The sequence below is a fragment of the Aquarana catesbeiana genome, linkage group LG07 (assembly GCF_042186555.1).
Source record: "Aquarana catesbeiana isolate 2022-GZ linkage group LG07, ASM4218655v1, whole genome shotgun sequence".
NCBI lineage: Eukaryota > Metazoa > Chordata > Amphibia > Anura > Ranidae > Aquarana > Aquarana catesbeiana.
In genome coordinates, this window is record NC_133330.1 from 39,633,002 (window position 1) to 39,653,009 (window position 20,008).

The following is a 20,008-nucleotide window of genomic DNA, read 5'->3' on the forward strand; positions in this document are numbered from 1 at the left end:
TTACATAATGATTATTCAGTTGCTGCAGTTCAGATATGGACACTCCGATAGAAGGTCAGAACTGCCCCAACCAACAAATATGCAGGGGGCAGAGTGCCGGACATTGGACCATTTAAGAAGGGAAATTAATTCTGTAATGTCCTATCGTAGTCACCAAAGCAAAAATAAAAATAATGTATTGGCATGCTAGGAGGGCATCCACAAATATATACCCACGTATTGTAAACAAAAGAAAAGGGGAAAAAAGGGAATAAAGAAAAGAAAAAGCAAAGAACAACAAAAAAAGGGAGAAAAAAGAAGAGTAGAAAAGGGGGGGAGAGGGTGGAGAAAAGGAGGGGGAAAAAGGGGGGGGCGAGAAATGGGGCGTCCTCCTATCCTAGTAGGGCTACATACAGCAAACAAACAGAAAAACACTGTAACAAAACTCCCTCCAACAGCACATCACAACATACTAACCCCCCAAGGGGAAGAGCCATGCAATCACACACACTCTTCCTTTAGCCCCCAGAATAAACAAACCCATTCAAAAAGGTCCCCCACTACATTGATTATGCCAAGACACGTGTAGACTGCACAGTCTGTTTTTGTTTTTTATATAATGCTTATAGAGTCTGTTGCTTTTTATGTAAATATACCTTCAATGTTTGTCCTTAATAAAATATTTGCTTTGCCATGTCTTAATTTCTAGAAAAAAATTGAAGAAGACGATGGAACCACAGACACCGCAACCATTTTGTCCAACCAGTTAGAGAAGGACAGTGGCGTTGGGCGTACAGACGAAAGCACCCGGAACGATGAAAGCTCAGAGCAGGAGAACATTGCCGATGATCACACCACATCATCAAACACACTGGAAAGTCAGAAGAAGCTCATGTACAGTCAAGACACTCTGGGCAGCGGAGATATGCAGTTCAGCAATGAGTCCTTTATATCTGCCGACTGTACAGATGCAGACTTCCTGGGCATCCCCATGGATGAGTGTGAGAGATTCCGAAAACTTCTCGAACTGAAGTGCCAGGTCCAAAGTGCCAACCAGCGGAGTCGATATTACCAAACCAGCACAATGGAGACCAACCCCAGTGACCAGGAGAGCGTGGACCGTGAACTGGAAATGCTGAATGAGGAGCTACACAGCATCGAGCTTGAGTGTTTGAACATAGTCCGCGCTCATAAGATGCAACAACTAAAGGAGCAGTACAGAGAATCCTGGATGCTGCACAACAGCGGCTTCCGTAATTACAACACTAGCATCGACGTGCGTCGGCACGAGCTTTCCGATATCACCGAGTTGCCAGAGAAGTCAGACAAGGACAGCTCAAGTGCCTACAACACTGGGGAAAGCTGCCGTAGCACCCCTTTGACTTTGGAAATTTCCCCCGACAACTCGCTGCGCAGGATGGCTGACGCTCTTAACAGCTGTCCAGAGGGAGCAGCTAGTAGCATTCCTTACAATGCATCACCGAAGAATGTACGATCAAGCGGAGAAAGCCGCGAGTCCAGCCCCGCCAGATATCTCCAAACAGCCAAGGACTCAGACACAAACAAGGCAGTGGAAGTTAGAGACAAAAAAGTTGCTGAACCTGGCAAAAGTCAAAGCTCCTCTGAAAAGCAGTCCAGTTCTTTTGCACCACCTTTACGCCATTCACCTTACAAGCACGCCCACATCCCCGCCCATGCACAGCACTATCAGAGTTACATGCAGCTAATCCAGCAAAAATCAGCAGTCGAGTATGCTCAAAGCCAGATGAGCTTGGTCAGCATGTGTAAAGATCTTCAGAATGCCTCAGAGCCAAGGATGGAATGGAAAGTGAAAGTACGTAGTGACGGGACCCGCTACATCACAAAAAGACCAGTTCGAGATAAGTTGTTAAGAGAGAGAGCCATTAAGATCAAGGAAGAGAGGAGCGGAATGACGACAGATGATGACGCCATTAGCGAAATGAAAATGGGACGTTACTGGAGCAAGGAAGAACGCAAACAGCACATTAGGAAAGCCTCAGAACAGAGAAAACGGAAAGAGTTCATGATGCAGAGCAGGTTGGATTGCTTAAAAGAGAAACAGACTACAGAGGATAACAAGGAGGTCAGCATCATCGACCTCAGCCACAAAAAGATGATGAAGAAACGCAATAAAAAGATTTTTGACAACTGGATGACAATTCAAGAACTGTTAACCCACGGCGCAAAATCTCCAGATGGAACGCGAGTGTACAACTCGCTACTCTCCGTCACAACTGTATAAAACAAAGAACTCCAAACTTTTCTTCTCTTCTTTTGTAAATATCAAACTACCGTTGCGGTAGAATTCCCCCGCCTCGTTAAATGTGGCAAATATTTTTTTCTTTTTGTAAATATAAGATAATTACAGTCACTGTGTTTAATAGTTTTGGCTTTTTTACATACCTAATCTTACAACTCGGTGTCAAAATTGCACAAAACCTCACTGCTGCTTCTGAGACAATTACAGCTACTTGCAGCTAATGCCTTGAGTACCCAACATAGCAGAGGGATCTAAAATTGCCCAAATCCTCCAAGATTCAGTCGGTCTCCCAAGAAAGAGAAGGCAGACCATTTAGAAGATTTGCCCTTTCACTGATATGCCCAAAGTGAATAGAATCTTGGGGTTTGGTGTCTGGGCACTCCTCAGTCAATGGAAATGGTCCTACAACAGCCACATACACTGATATATATACGGTCATCAGGTGAAACAAAAGCAATGCGAGCACTCCACTACATCAGGAAGGGCAGTACCTGTGTTCAAGTCAATGCTGTATAACAATGCAATCATTATACAGTTGTAATTTTTGTTGAAGGTTTCACAAGAGCCAATGCATTTTGGGGGTCTGCTTCCACTTCATCAGTGCTGTGAGTAAAAGTAACCTGTGGCCGAATCAGAAGGGATAATACTGAAATTGCAAATAAGGAAACTGAAAATGCCATACAGGATAGTGGTAAACAGAGCTCTCAGTGAGTCCTGATGTAGAGGATTCAGGGCCCCAAAATGTATTGGCTGTTCTGGAACCATCAGTAAACATTCCAACTTTATAAATATTGCCATTGTATAGAACAGGGGTCTCCAAACTTCCGAAGCAGAGGACCAGTTTAATGTCCTTCTGACTTCAGGGGGGCCAGACTGTGACCAGTGGGAGCAGAAAATGCCCCAGCATCAGTGGGTAAACAATTCCTCATCATAGGTTTGAATATGAGGATTAGTTCCCCATTGCTGGTATAAATGGGAAAAATAGCGCCCCATCAATGGTGTCAGTTGGTGGCGTAGTGCCTCATCGATGGTGTCAGTGGGAGGAATAGTGCCCCATCGATGGTGTCAGTTGGAGAAATGGAGTCTCATCAATGGTGTCAGTTGGTGGAATAGTGCCCCAAGGGCCAGATAAAGGCATGCCAAGGGCCACTACTGGTAAAAAAAAAATTATTGTGGACATAGGCATTACACCTCCAGACAGAATGGAGTGCTCGTATTCCTTTTATTTCAGCCTATGCATACTGTATGTGTGTTGTCAAGCAAGCAGCTTACTATTTCTACTTGATACCGACTTATAGCCAACATTCAAAGACACCTCATGTCTCCTATATATATGGTCATCATACAGCCTTATTTTCCATTATATTCCCCAGTAAACATAATGGATATTGGTTACGGTTTCTCAACCAGGGTTCCATGGCACCCTAGGGTTCCTCCAGAGGTTGCTTGGGGTTCCTTGAGCAGTGAGCAATTTCTGCCTCTCAGATAAGTTCCCAGTGACACCACAGAATTTTTTATCCAACGAATTCTTCCCAATGACCACACGTGTAAGGAGCATTCTTCCCACTGACCATCTCACTGATGTATAATGAGTTGTAGATATAGAAATTTCTAGCCGGGGTTCCCTAAGGCCAGAAAGTTATTTCAAGGGTTCCTCTGTGTTGAAAAGGTTGGGAAAGGCTGGTTTAAAGGGCTACTAAACCTTGGGTTTTGTTTTTTTAAATAACAAACATGTCATACTTACCTCCACTGTGCAGTTTGTTTTGCACAGAGTGGCCCCAATCCTCCTCTTCTGGGGTCCCTCATCAACGCTGGTAGCTCCGGCCCTCATCCAGTGCTCACGACGGAGAAGGGATCTCTTTTGGACACCCGTGCAGGCGTGCTCCCGAGTCCTGTGTCTGCGTCCATGTCATTGGATTTGATTGCAAACAGCTGGGGCCAATGGCTGCGCTGCTATCAATCAGGACACGAGACACCAGCTAGAGCTGGTGTGCTTGTTCCCGGCCGGAGAAAGACAGGGTTCAGGTAAGTATAAGGGGGCTCTGGGGGGCTGGTACATGACAGGAGGTTTTTCACTTTAATGCATAGACTGCATTAAGGTGAAAAACCATGAGGGTTTACAACCCCTTTAACCATATAAATTAGCTGCCTATTTGATTAGGTAAAAGCTGCCAAATTGTTCTAAACAAATTGGCTAATGTACCTATAATAGGCTTAATAAAAGGGCAGCTCCAGCTAGACTGTTTAACACAGTTTAAAAAAACACACAGAAGGGAAGTTTTGTCAAAAGAATTGTAAGTGATGCTGACTTATTGCTACTGCATCAGCTTCCTATTGGCTTTTATTGGTAACTAAACAGCAAGATGTTGACCTTTGCTTCAGGGAACATGTGGGCTACCATTGCATAAAAATGCTAGCTTACTGATCCAAGGGTGGCATGCAGATCAGGTTTTTCTTCCAAGTCTTAGAGAATAAGCATGAAAGCCAAGTGAGCTAGCATTTTTTTTAGAAGGGGGTCAACTGGCAGCCCCCGTGTTTCACTCTTAGCTCAGGTTTCCTTCCATGCCTGCTCCTGTAAGCCCACCTGTTTACCCCCCCCCCCTTCCCACCCACCCATCAACTTAGCAGGCACTCCCAATGAAAGCCTGATTGAAGCATTTAGCTGACATGTGGCAGTGTAATAGTGACAGCTTTGAGGTGTGTACAGCAGCTGAAATAAAGATGAAAGGAAAAGGTAAGTGATTTAAAGGATGTGTTATAAATTTTTCTTGGAGCTGTTCTTCAGTAAGAGGATGCAGACAGCGGTGAGTGCACTAACCCTAAACATCAAATCAGATTTAAGTTTGTTGAAGATCACTGAAAGAGGAATTCAAATTGGTTTCTTTGCAAGGACATTGCTTTTTGCTTAATAAATATTTTAATTTCTTTCTCTTCCATTGAGGGACACAGAAAATCTATCATGCTTGGGGTTTGCTACAACCTACGACTGGATACTGGCAAACAAAAAAACGTAGGCCAGTCCAGAATAACCACTCCTACTACCAGCATGCCTCAGTTTTTGGCTATTGTCCTAGGTGGGTGAGCATCCTATTTTCAGGTCTGCTGTTTGGAAGCCTGGCTTTTGGAGCATTACATCCGAACTTCTGTGGATTAGACATTGCAGGGATAACCTGGAAGTGACCTTGAGTGTCCTAAATTTCACATAGGGAGCTTTCCAAACTCAGTTCTGGTTGAAATTAGCTGAAGAGTGCTTTAGAGGTTCAGAGCCATGGACATTACTTCAGTGCTTGTCCTTTCTAAGAGGTCTCACTTTGTGAATAAGCCAGTTGGTTCAAGCACCTCAGTTGCATAGGTTGTGATGATCTGTGGAGGCTTCCCTGCTTATCTCTCACATGGATCTCCTGTGAGTATATATACATAGGACACTTTGGTTGAAGTTGTAGACTGGGGAAACCCGCGTCTAAAGCCTAGTACACAAGATCAGAAAATCATATATGCAAAATAACGCTTTCGACGTTTGATAATCTGATCGTTGGTACTTAGCTTTCAAGAGCTGATCACAACAGTTCGTCTGAAATTATCCGAAGGGACAAACACAAAAAATGTTCTCGTACGAAACCAGATCATACGATTTTCATTCAATCAGTACAGTTTTCGTTCAAAAATTGGATACAAATACAATGCAAAATGTGATGGGACGTCCGGCACCCAGCTTGGTTGCTTCCGCCAATATACAGCGTCCTCCAGTCTGGAACCAGGTATTATAGTTGAGCACCAAAGGACTAGACGGCATTAGTTTAGGTGCAAACTGGAACTGGCTTTAGAGAAAACTCACACAGCATATATAACACGCAAGATCAGGTAGAGCCTGCTCACATTACCCTAACAATGCAAACTATAAACAGGAATATAATAACATAGCTATGGAACATAAACATTAAGCTAACTGAACAGTAAGCTATTTAACATCTAGTCAAATAAACAAGCCTAGGTGCCCAGACTGTCCGGCAACAAGCCCACAACCATGGATACACAAATTACATTACACATTATCATAAGCATAAACACATAAACATCCCACAATGGTTTGATAACAAGGTATAGTAGACACAATATTAATCACATCTCCAGGAGATGAGCAGACAGACAGAAACAATAGGTGACTCAATTAACAATGGGAATGCACACCTAGGAGGCACACATTGGGAGAGACATACTTAACAATAAACACATAACACCTTAATAAACAGACTATAGCAGGAGACCCTAGCATCAGGTTGCTTTGAGCTGCTTATATTAAAGTCTACTCTGAGTCGAGAAGCGGGGTTGAGGCAGTCAATGCTGGTTTGGGCATAGAGGCCCCAAATATGTATCTGGGTCTTCCAGTTCCCAGAGTCTGTGTGTTTTTGGGAGACATGGGCTTGAATCCAAAGCAAGACCACTCCAAGGGTCCCAGGCACACACCTCCCAAGAATAGAGCCCCCTCAAAAGTCAGGGCCCATAGTCAGTAGGCAAGAGGCTACCCTGCAGTCCCCTCCAAAAGCCCCTGTCCTGGTTGGGTCTGTCACAGCTATACATGACATCACTTTTGTAGTCTAGGAAGGCTATTTCCTGCAGGGTCTATCACTGGTTGTGGAAGGCATACTTCCCTTGGCCTCCACCCTAGGGTCTTCTCCGTGAAACAAATCCTCTTTCCTGCAGTTCGGTCTAGACAAGCATTTTATCTCTAAGCACCATCAATGGCCAGGTGTCTGTCCTTTCGATATTCTTTCAGACTAATGGCCCCTGACTTCTTGATTAAGACCTTTTGTACAAGGAGTTTCCCATGTAGATCCTCCTGTTTGTTGTACTATGACCCTATGGGATGTGAATCTGGTTCTATTTGCACTTTAGAAATTGCCATTAGAGTAATTCCTCTCTCTACTGTCACCCACAAGGAAGTATTCCTTACAGCCATCACCTCTGTGGGTCAGTTGTTGGAACTGGTGGCCTATCCTGCAAAGAATCTTTTCTGGATTTGCAAAGAGACAAGATGGTATTGAAACCCTAGACTTCCTTCTTGCCTTGTGCTATTTCTGCCTTTAACCTCAACTCATACATTGCTTTCATGTTCCTCTGTATGGCTCCAGTTCAACAAAAGGAGACTTCCCTCCAGATTTTGGACATGCTTCCAAATGTGAGAGTTATCGCTCAGTTACTGCTTCCTTTAGAAAGACTGATTCCCTTTTAATCCCAGATGTACCCCATAAGGGTGATCTGGAATCTCGTTCCACCATCTCTAGGTGGCTCAGGCAGACCATCAGCCAGGATGATGGTCTCAAGGATCACGTTCTTTCTTTTTCTTGCCAAGGCACACTCTACTAGGCCTGTGGTCTTCTTTGGGCTTTTTGGAATAAAGCAGCTGCTTCCCAGCTTTGCAAGGCTGTCTCACCTGGTTCTTCTCATTCTCAAAAGTGGATATTGCGGTTTCATCTGATACCATTTGGGGCATAAGGCTCTTTGTTGGACTTCTTTTGAAATGTCCTGAAGGTGAATGACATCCTGTGTCCCTCAATAGATGCGTTAGAATCAATTATTTTTGTACTCACGTAATCTACTTTTGTTGAAGTCAATTGAGGCATACAGATCCCACCCTTCTGTGTTTATAGTCATGCTCTCTAGACTGCATTGGTACAAACTGAGGCATGCTGGTAGTAGGAATGGGTTAGGCCTACAGTTTTTTTGTTTGCCTCCCGTAGGCAGCTGTAAAACCTGAAGATGAAAGACTTCCTAAGTCCATCAGTGGACTCCCATGTAAAGGATTTTACAGTGAGTACAAAAATCTTTCTCTCTCCTTCTGGTATAGACGTTTTGCAGTATACAATTTATATGTCCGCCATTCTCTACAGTTATTTAATGTGATTGCCAAATAGTTCTTTATTACACATGTAATAACTTTTAGTCTTCACTCATAAATAAACACAAGCTTTCTTGCCTAAAAACACAGAAGCAACTGCCAATATAAAAAATATATTTTATTAAACTGTATTTTGTGATATTACTTTGCTGTTGTGTTTTTATATAATCTGCCTTTCTATTTATCATTATCTACAATAACAGGATACCATGATGTAAGCCAGCAGTCTACAGAAAAAGCCAATTATGTATCAGATCTTATATAATAATACTGTTTTTTACAATGTTTTTGATATGTTCAGAATGATATTTAAGGGGGTTGTGAGAGGTCAAATGCAGTTTTAATTTGTGAATTTATCTGACAGCAAATACCAGGAGCCCCTAGGGAATATAGGAGTCCTGGCAAAAAAAAATTGATTTTTAACTGTTTTTTTTACACAGCAAATTATGCATTTTTGCTGAAGTAAGTGTCACAGAGTCAAACTCAGAATGAACAAGCTGCTTGCTGTTTTCTTCTGTCTTATATACTTCTCTCCATGGACTCCCATATCTTCCTACAGCCTTCTCTTCCCTGTGATTGTGTTACATTGTATCATTGCCTGTGGCAAGGCAAGCAGTATGCGAGTCCAGAGTCTTGATAGTTGTGGAGAGCAATGTAAACAGTATGGGTACTAATCTCTGATCATAATATTAACACCTCCACGATCTCCTGGAGTGCTTTTTATTTTTTTTGCCTACACAACTCCTTTAAAGGGTATTTAATGCTCCATTCTGACTTATCGGCAAGGAAAGGTCACTTCAGTTAAAAAGGAAATGTGTAATTTTCTTTCGTTATTTGTTTGTACTGAAATAATGACATTTCATGAAATAGCAAGATGGTTGCAAACATGGCAAATGAGAGAAAATAAATTATTGTTTTGTATGCACAAAAAGGTGGGACTGTGTTGCTTTGCTTTTTTCGCAAATTAAAGGGACGCTGTATTTTACTGACGTCAATTTTAATAAATTCTTCACATGCACCATGCTCACTGAATCAGTAGCAATCTACTTGTCCTTGCTAGTTCAGCAAATATCTGGAGGTAGTATCGTAAAAACTGGAGGAAGAATAAACAGAACACACTGCACACTGGATAATTAAAATAACTATAAACTAATATAAACATAAAATATATAAAATATAAATATACCGTTAATATGATTTTAAATATATATAAAACAATATAGGATTATTATAAATTAATACAAAATGGGGACTTGCTCATGAGGGTATCTGCAGGTCAAAAGCCTCACCTCAAACATCAAGTATTTCACTCACTTTGAAGTCTGATAAAGGGGGAACACCCCAAAATACGTCAGTGGAGGTGCCCCTCTTTCTAAAGATGACCCACCATGTCCCTTTAATGGTGGTGAATTAATTCTGGGCAAGTTGGTATCTTACCCTGTCCAGTTTCTGTCCTAGCCAATTGACATCCTCTTTTTGGACCTCCTGCTGGCATCTCTGAGGGTTAGTTTGGCGATCTTGTGAAGGACCTGGTGTTTGTGGTGAGGCTTTTAGCCTCCAGATACACTCTTGAACATGTCTCCCTTTTGTCATTGTTTGTTATTAATGTTATTTATTAAAAATGTGTTTATCTGGACTATCCAATGTGCTCTTTTTTTCTCTACTACTTCCAATTTTTTTTAAACTAGTTTATATAATGGAGTTTACATTACATTCATAGATAAATATGCCAAAATTCCAGGAGATTTGGGAGAAGAAGGTATTAAAGTGGACCTGTTATTTTAATAAGTTCCCCTTCTCCCCAGCCCTGCCTGATCATAGGAAGCACTCGTCATCCCTTAGGCTTATATCAAGCGATTCTGTCACTGGCAACAATTCGCCGGTGACAGAATTCCTAATAGACCCCTTAGCTTTACTTAAAGATTTGATTCCTCACTAGTGGGACCCGAGAGATGATGTTCTCTCTCTGCTCACTAGTGAACCTCCCTCAGCCAACAAGGGAGCAATATGGGGCAGTGGTTTCTCTGGATGTGTAGCCGAAGAATTACTCGTATAACATGGCCCTTGGGGCCCGTTCAGGTGGATGGCTGGGAGGGGGGGGGGGGCAGTATAAGCAGGCAGTTCAGCTACGATTTTACTGCCCCCCTCCACCCCGACCACCCACCTAAAGACAGCAATGCAGCTGTTCAGGACCTCAGCAAAAATTTAATGGCATGTTGCATTCGGCCAAATTTCGATTTGGCCGAATCTCTATCTATATCTATGCCGGCTTAAATTATGTGCCTGTTGAACTGCACCATCATATTTAGACACCCGGAAGAACTGAAGTGACAGCAATATAGTGAGAGGTCAGGAAGGTATTTTATAGTCTCACCAACACAAATCATACCATGGTAGGGTTCAGCGCTATAAAGTGATGAAAAAAAAGAAAAAAAAAGTTGAGACTTGAATTGGTCCTGTGAAAGCTAACAGTATTAGTCACTGCTTTTATACCTGGACCCCTCTCAAAGTGCCAATACACATAAAGCCCCATGCACAATGGACGTTAAGGCATAAGGTCTTGGCATTTAGCCGCAGGCAGAGTGCACAGGTGTACCATCCAGATATGCTATCGGAAGCCTAGTAACTTCTATGCAGCAGTTGCGGCTGGACGGTGCTGGGTGTAGCACTCAGCGGTGCTTCTATTTAGAGCACTATGCACCCAGGGACAAATGCTCAGTATACAGGCTGCTTGTGTTTTAGGTGTTCTTCCGCGGGCGCATACTGCTCTAAACGTAGATACTGCTAGGTGCACCGCCCAGACCTGTCCAGATACAGCAGCTGTCAGATCCTGAGTTTGACAGGCTGCTGGCCGTGGGGCTAGACGAGACACCATTGCCCTCCACCCATGGGTAAACACCAGAACCCCATGCACCAGGGCTAAAGTCACATCAAAAAAGTACTTACAAATAAATGTTACATTGATGCAAAATGTGCATATTCTAAAAATGCGCTTTGAATCTTCTATAATGACTCTAGCTTGAAATGATTTTAATAGCTGGAATCCATGTATGTGTATCTCACCTGGAGAAGAATGCTCGTAACCTCAATTTTCCTGCCACTAAAAGTGTAGATACTACACTCTTCTCCCGATCCTGCGGGGAAGATTTCCCTTCCATTTTAATAACTTAAATAATGGCAGACACAATGTGAAACAATAACGGAAGAAATGCGTTTACACTGCCAGTTCATTAAACAATTATGTATTCTTCCCCTCCAGTGTATAGTTGTCTTAATGGATCTTCTACATGGTTCTGCAATGTGGTTTGCATGAAATTCGTGTAATTCACTGTGAAAGTATTATTCCACCCACTCAGCTGTTCTTTCAGGAACACCCATGTAGAACATTTAAAGCTGAGCTACAAGCACATGGCAGATACATAGTTTTAATATCTATTTTAGAACAGTTTTGTTATCTTGTTCAGCTGGTATTGTGATCCAGACAGCACTGCTACTGTAGATCATGGACCTCTCTTCAGACTACATTGCAGTTAAGAAATGTAGCATGATTTAAGATTTGTCACCAGTCTCTGATTGGACAATGCAGGAGCAGCATTACACTGCTGAAGTCATTCTTCTGTTCTCCTCTCGTGTAAGCTTTTTTAGATGCTGGGGAAGAGCATTGATAGCCAGAAGGAGGGACCCTTCCTAACCAGCAAATGTGTGACCAATTATGAAGGGAGTCAACTATTCTGGCGCACACATGCTTGAGTTGCCCTCAACGGTGCCTGCTGGCTTCATATTTAGAAGAGTTCTTTGTTCTGGCTAAAGGACAAGAAAGGGCTTTAACCACAAATTACATCGTAGTTCAGTCTGTGGAAAAAATACACACTGCCATAATAAATTAAAAATCAGAGCAGAACGTGAAATTGCAATCCTGACCTAATTACTACCCTCCTGTGTCATAGCCTCTGAGAACCAGTGATCAGGTTAACATCACTAGCAAAGTCACATGATTGACTTGCAATGGTTCCCCAAAGCATTAGCAAACAATATTGTCTTACCTGGTACCCCTTTCCCTGGACCCTGAAGTCTTCTGCTGCTCCTCAGTGATTGCCCCCTGCGCTGGGACCAATGGGGAGTCTTTGGTGGGAATTAACACTGGCAAATCCCAACAGAGGTATCCTGTCTTATAGTCCAGTGGAGAATCTCTTGGTGGAGGGGGGACAATGCCGGTAAAGATTTGGCAGCCTATTTTGAGCATAGTCACTCATCTAAAGGAAGTGCAGCTATAAGATGTATTCTGGTATACCTAGCAGCCTACAGATGGGGATAGCCATATTGGGTTTGGAGTGTGTAATGTGTGACCATATCTACCTAAAAATTGGGTTTGGAGTGTGTAATGTGTGACCATATCTACCTAAAAATATAAAAATACTAGTTATGGACTCAACCAGACATGCACATGGTATGTATATATACAACAATCCTGATTGGCTATCAGTATTGTTGTACAGTGCCTTGAAAAAGTATTCATGCCCCTTGACATTTTCCACATTTTGTCAAGTTATAACCAAAAATGTAAATGTACTGTATGCAAATGTATTTTATTGGGATTTTATGTGATTGACCTTCACATAATTGTGAAGTGGAAGGAAATGATACATTTTTTTCCAAATCTTTTACAAATAAATATGTGAAAAGTGTGGGGTACATTTGTATTCAGCCCCCCTGAGTCAATACTTTGTAGAACCACCTTTCACTGCAATTACAGCTACAAGTCTTTTTGGGGATGTCTCTACCAGCTTTGCACATCTAGAGAGACATTTTTGCCCATTCTTCTTTGCAAACTAGCTCAAGCTCTGTCAGATTGGATGGAGAGCGTCTGTGAACAGCAATTTTCAAGTCTTGCCACAGATTCTCAATAGGATTTAGGTCTGGACTTTGACTGGGCCATTCTAACACATGAATATGCTTTGATCTAAACCATTCCATTGTAGCTCTGGCTGTATTTTTGAGGTCGTTGTCCTGCTGGAAGGTGAACCTCCACCCCAGTCTCAAGTCTTTTGCAGACTCTAACAGGTTTTCTTCTAAGATTGCCCTGTATTTGGCTCCACCCATCTTTCATCAACTCTGACCAGCTTTCCTGGCCCTGCTAAAGAAAAGCAGCCCCACAACACGATGCTGCCACCACCATGTTTCACGGTGGGGATGGTGTGTTCAGGGTGATGTGCAGTGTTAGTTTTCTACCACACATAGCGTTTTGCTTTCAGGCCAAATAGTTAAATTTTGGTCTTATCTGACCAGAGAACCTTCTTCCACATGTTTGCTGTGTCCCCCACATGGCTTCTCACAAGTTGCAAACGGGACTTCTTTTGGCTTTCTTCTTGCCAATCTTCCATAAAGGTCAGATTTGTGGAGTGCACAATTAATAGTTGTCCTGTGGACAGGTGCTCCCACCTGAGCTGTGGATCTCTGCAGCTCCTCCAGAGTTACCATGGGCCTCTTGCCTGCTTCTCTGATGAATGCTCTTCTTGCCAGGCCTGTCAGTTTAGGTGGATGGCCATGTCTTGGTAGGTTTGTAGTTGTGCCATACTCTTTCCATTTTCGGATGATGGATTGAACAGTGCTCTGTGAGATGTTCAAAGCTAGGGATATTTTTTATAACCTAACCCTGCTTTAACTTCTCCACAACTTTATACCAGACCTCTCTGGTGTGTTCCTTGGCCTTCATGATGCTGTTTGTTCACTAAGGTTCTCTAACAAACCTCTGAGGGCTCCCCAGAACAGCAGTATTTATACTGAGATTAAATTACACACAGGTAGACTCTATTTACTAATTATTTGACTTCTGAAGGCAATTGGTTCCACTAGATTTTAGTCAGAGTAAAGGGGGCTGAATACAAATGCATGGCACACTTTTCAGATATTTATTTGTAAAAAAAAAAATTGAAAATAATTTATCATTTTCCTTCCACTTCACAATTATGTGCCACTTTGTGTTGATCTATCACATAAAATCCCAATAAAATACATTTACATTTTTGGTTGTAACATGACAAAATGTGGAAAATTGAAAGGAGTATGAGAACTTTTTCAAGGCACTGTATATACATATATGTAGCGCTGGTAGATTTTTAATCTACCGCTGATAGGTACATTTTGTGGGTTACTTGTTAGGTGAAGTTAGATTTGCCTCTGTTCCAGCTTGGCTGAGTTGCGTGTAGTTCCACACTGTGCCGGTGGGTGTCGTCACCATGGGCCGGTGATGGAAAGGCAACGTGTTGAAGCGGATGAGTGCTCCTCTGTCCCGGAGACAACTCGGTGGAGGTGGTCCTCCGAGTTGCATTCTGGGAGAGGGTATTTATGGGACAGACGCCATGTTCAGGGGTTCGTTTTCAGCCACCTGCTCGCCCTCCTGGCCGACAGGTATGCGTTAAGAGTACCACCTCATGGGCCTCCGTTCCGGGGGCCCACGTCGCTGCGGCGTGTGGGTGGGCCCAGAAGCCTGTCTGGGGCCTACCACAGCAGCAGAGGAATGGTCCTGAGCTGTCTATCCTGAGTGAAGAAGCTGGAAAACCGAGGAGATCCCAGGGGAGGACCCGTCATGGAAGGATCATGCAGAGTGCTGGTCTAGAGAGGGGCCTGGTGACTCGGTTGGAGGACGTATCCTGAAGTAATCTTACTGCATAGTACTGCCGGGTTGGCTTAAAGGTTCAAGTACTGTGTCTGACATTCATCACAAACCAATACATCCTGTGGCAGAGGATCGTACGGGTTTTATTCCAAACAAGTCTGTGGCAGAGACTTTTGTTCGTGCTGCCTACTGGCTGCTAGGCAAGTGAGAGAGGCCTATCCAGGCGGGCAAAGATTGAATTCCACAAGGGGGGCGCATTCAACTACAAGTGTTCAATTCCAAAGAATGTTCCAAAGAATACTAAGGAAAGGTATTTGAGCTTCCCTGCAACTTTCCTTCTGCCTCTTTCCTGCTACTTCCTTTATTACTTGTTCATTAAAGCATTGGAAAATATACTCAAGTGTTTGGTGTCTACATCGTCCAGAGGTAAACTCAACGGGACCCTAGACCCGGTTCCCGGTGAAACAGAGGTATCGAGAGTGAAGGTAACAGCCCGCTTTAAACCAGCAGCTCCACCGAGAGTTAGTGCTACATATATATATATGGAAAACAGAAACACAAAAACAACAGTTTATAAACGAAAACAACTAAAAAACGTGACCCAAACTATTATAGTTCAAGTAAACCTAACTCCTAATCCAAATATTATAATGAAAGAACATTACTGCAACAAAATGAATGCTTTGTTGAAAATCTAATGCATGGTACATCATTTTCAATGCCAAAAATCCACAAATGCCCAAAAATGTGCAACAAAACTGCACGCAAATGACAGCAGCAACATTTCATAATCCATAACAGGATATATTCTGAATCATTCGAAGTCAAAGGCTTTGAATATTTACATTACTCAGTGAGTGTTTCCTTCAAAAATGAACCTTTGTTTAAAATCTGGATTGGGATGATGTAACGGATCTCTGTAGAACAAACAATAGCGGTGACTCGGGGCCAAGCATAACTGGATTTGTAGTTGGTAAATGAAAACACAGAGTCCTGCACATTAGCGATCCTAAATAAGATGAAGCAGAGCTGCGTGTCCTCCGAGGAATTGTGGCTGAACGGCTAATTGTGTTTAAAAAGTGAAAGAATGCAAATTAGCATAATATAATTATGTTCTTGTGGCCTTTAGAAGTGGTTACCAGATACTTGTTAGTAGAATTACACAAATGCCTGCAAGCGGATAAATGTAAACTTGTGCGTCTGACTTCTCCACTAATGCCTGACTGGAGATGAAGGAGGAGGCCATTGAGCACTGAAGATTAGCTATGTACAGTATCTCTCAAAAGTGAGTACACCCCTCACATTTTTGTAAATATTTTATTTTATTCTATCTTTTCATGTGACACTGAAGAAATAATACTTTGCTACAATGTAAAGTAGTGAGTGTACAGCTTGTATAACAGTGTAAATTTGCTGTCCCTTCAAAATAACTCAACACACAGCCATTAATGTCTAAACCGCTGGCAACAAAAGTGAGTACACCCCTAAGTGAAAATGTCCAAATTGGGGCCCAAAGTTTCAATATTTTGTGTGGCCACCATTGTTTTCCAGCACTGCCTCAACCCTCTTGGGCATGGAGTTCACCAGAGCTTCACAGATTGCCACTGGAGTCCCCTTCCACTCCTCCATGACGACATCGTGGAGCTGGTGGATGTTATTGACTTTGCGCTCTCCACCTTCCATTCCCCACAGATGCTCAATAGGGTTTAGGTCTGGAGACATACTTGGCCAGTCCATCACCTTTACCCTCAGCTTCTTTAGCAAGGCAGTGGTCGTCTTGGAGGTGTGTTTGGGGTCGTTATCATGTTGGAATACTGCCCTGCAGTCCAGTCTCCAAAGGGAGGGGATCATACCTCTGCTTCAGTATGTCACAGTACATGTTGGCATTCATGGTTCCCTCAATGAACTGTAGCTCCCCAGTGCCAGCAGCACTCATGCAGCCCCAGACCATGACACTCCCACCACCATGCTTGACTGTAGGCAAGACACACTTGTCTTTGTACTCCTCACCTGGTTGCTGCCACACAAGCTTGACACCATTTGAGCTAAAAAAGTTTATCTTACTCTCATCAGACCACAGGACATGGTTCCAGTAATCCATCTCCTTAGTCTGCTTGTCTTTAGCAAACTGTTTGTGGGCTTTCTTGTGCATCATCTTTAGAAGAGGCTTCCTTCTGGGATGACAGCCATACAGACCAATTTGGTGCAGCGTGTGGCGTATGGTCTGAGCACTGACAGGATGACCCCCCACCCCTTCAACCTCTGCAGCAATGCTGGCAGCACTCATACGTCTATTTCCCAAAGACGACCTCTGGATATGACGCTGAGCATGTGCACTCAACTTCTTTGATCGACCATGGCAATGCCTGTTCTGAGTGGAACCTGTCCTGGTAAACTGCTGTATGGTCTTGGCCACTGTGCTGCAGCTCAGTTTCAGGGTCTTGGCAATCTTCTTATAGCCTAGGCCATCTTTATATAGAGCAACAATTCATTTTTTCAGATCCTCAGAGTTCTTTGCCATGAGGTGCCATGTTGAACTTCCAGTGACCAGTATGAGAGAGTGAGAGCGATAACACCAAATTTAACACACCCGATCCCCATTCACACCTGAGACCTTGTAACACTAACAAGTCACATGACACCGGGAAGGGAAAATTGCTAATTTGTCCCAATTTGGACATTTTCGCTTAGGGGTGTACTCACTTTTGTTGCCAGTTTATACATTAATGGCTGTGTGTTATTCCTCTCACTGATACCAATGATGGGGCACTATTCCTTCCACTGGTACCATTAATGGGGCACTAGTCCTCACACTGACACTAATGATGAGGCGCTATTCCTTCCACTGATACCAATGATGGGGCACTATTTCTCCCACTGATACCAATGATGAGGCGCTATTCATCCCACTGATACCAATGATGGGGTGCTATTCCTTCCACTGATACCAATGATGAGGCGCTATTCATCCCACTGATACCAATGATGGGGTGCTATTCCTTCCACTGATACCAATGATGGGGCACTATTCCTTCCTCTGATACCAACAACACAGCACTATTCCTTCCATAATACCAAAGATCAGGCATTTACTACTCCCACAGCCACAGAACAATAAACTGGCGCATTGCTTAGTAAATTTGGAGACCCCTGATCTATATGATAGAATAACTAAATCCTAACCTAATCTCTGTCTATCCTGTAGCAGACTGTTCCTTGATAGTTTGTGGTGTTTTATTTTTTAATTACTCATTATTTACCTGTTTAACTTTAGAAGTCCAATTCAGTGCCTGTCCAACGCACTCTCTTCAGCTTTTACTGGGTATATGGAAGGCTTTACAACCACTTTAAGACCTGACATGGACATTCATTGTACTGTTCATTTAAGCACAAGAGAATCCATTTTGTTCTCACTGTTGAAATGTGTTCTGTAACCTTCACCTAACACACAGACACTTCTCCTACTAAACGCTCTCTACTCCCCCCTCCCTTTTCAAGGTTTAACTTTTGCAATTGTTCTATTCGCTAGTTTTTAATAATATATTTCTATTTGTTAGTTTTTAATAACATATTGCTATTTGTTACTTTTTAATAACATCTCACACCACCCCTTTCTTATCTATGTATAAAATAACATGTAATAATAAATTTTTCACTGAACGGACATTTTAAACACAGTGATTGAGCCCTGTGAATCTGTTCCTGCAGCTGCAGTATTAACTTTGTTTTAGAGTCCCAATCAGAAATCAGTCATATCAGTCTTGGCGAGTCATAACAGGAGTTTGGCAGAGTCTCCAGAAGGAACCGCGCTTCGATCGGGATCATCGGGAAACGCAGACCTCAAATGCCGGCTAGGTAAGCTGCCCTTAAGCTTGCTATATTTCTGCCTTTTCCTATGTATCCTATCTGTCGGTTCTCAAGGAAACCAGACCACTCTCGGACCTTTCTGGTTGGGTAACGTGTGTGTGTGTGAATGTGTTTGTGTCCCCCTTCACGGGTTGGACTGTGTGTGGATAGGGAAAATCCTCTGCAGTTCCCTGCGTTGACTCCTTGTGGGCGACCTGGGTCAGAGGCGCATGGTAGGGTCAGATAAAACTCACAGAGAAGAGAAGAGACGAGGAGGGTCTCTTAATGAGTGTTTTGTCTATTGTCATAAACCCCTTCTATCCACGTAGATAAGTGGAGACTATTCTTGTAAATCTGCAGATTTGCTGTACTATTTGTTTTAGAGGCAAGAGGGTATAGGCACAAGTAGAGAAGAGAGAAGACTGGCCAGTCATTATGGGCATTAAATTAATTAAGGGAATGAAGGGAGAGAGGCCTTCAGAAAATGCCCAGCGCAAGATGAGCGCTAGAGAATATATGAACCGAAGGTACGGTTCTGCCTATACTGAGCCCCTAGATAAATGGGTAGAATGGACAAAGGGAACAGCTAAACCTTTAAAATCTGAAGGGACTTTTGATTTAAAAGTATGGCAAACTTTTCTGCACGATTATGGCCCACTACTGTGCAGTGAAGGAACGTGGAGAATAGCTTGCACATGGGAGACAGAAGCTAAAGTAGCAAATCAAACTGGCTTGACGGAGATATTTAATAAAAGTACTGCCCAAATTTACTACGTTTGGCCAGAAGACTCTGTAGAGGAGGACCCCCCACCTTATGTGGCTGCCAGTTTGGCTTTAAGGGGTCCACGCACAAAAGCAAAAGAATTAGATTACATGGAACACACAAAAGATGAGCTATGCAATATAGTAGAGAGCAGAGGTTTAACAGCCCCATATCAACCTACAAAGAGGGATTTGGCTCGTATCCTAGAAACAGATGATTGGCATAAATCAAAAGGCACATATGCAAACCTGGATCTCTCTGAACTTAAGGCTTTGGCCAGAGAAAGAGAGATAGAGTCTGAACTTCCAGAGCAAACCATAATTTCTAAATTGTGGCAGCAAGATGAAGAGAGAAGGAAGGGAGATGCCAGCCCTTCTGCCCCTGGCATAGAGAAATCTGTTGCAGTTTATCCTGTCAGAACCCAATTAGTTTTTGAAGGTGATGCTGTTGACAGAAAGTCTCAAATTAAATGGCATGTACCTTTTAGTCCCCAAGATATGAGAGCCATATTAGAAGGATTGGGAGATCCTAGAAAGAATCCAATTGGGTTTGCAAACAAACTTAGTGCTGCACAGGAAGCATATGAGGCTTCTGCTACTGACATTCATCAGCTTCTTATTAAAGCAG

The 20,008-nt window shown here is 42.9% G+C and overlaps 1 protein-coding gene across 3 annotated transcripts in view; it reads left to right on the plus strand.

Annotated features, from left to right (window-relative positions):
- PDZRN3 (PDZ domain containing ring finger 3) overlaps window positions 1–9,087 on the plus strand; it is a 344,632-nt gene extending 335,545 nt beyond the window's left edge. For all 3 annotated transcript variants that reach the window (XM_073592023.1, XM_073592024.1, XM_073592025.1), the window contains one exon: window positions 689–9,087. In XM_073592023.1, coding sequence (XP_073448124.1) covers window positions 689–2,242 — 1,554 coding nt within the window. In that variant the 3' untranslated portion in view covers window positions 2,243–9,087. The remainder of the gene's footprint in view (window positions 1–688) is intronic.
- Window positions 9,088–20,008: the final 10,921 nt, after the last annotated feature.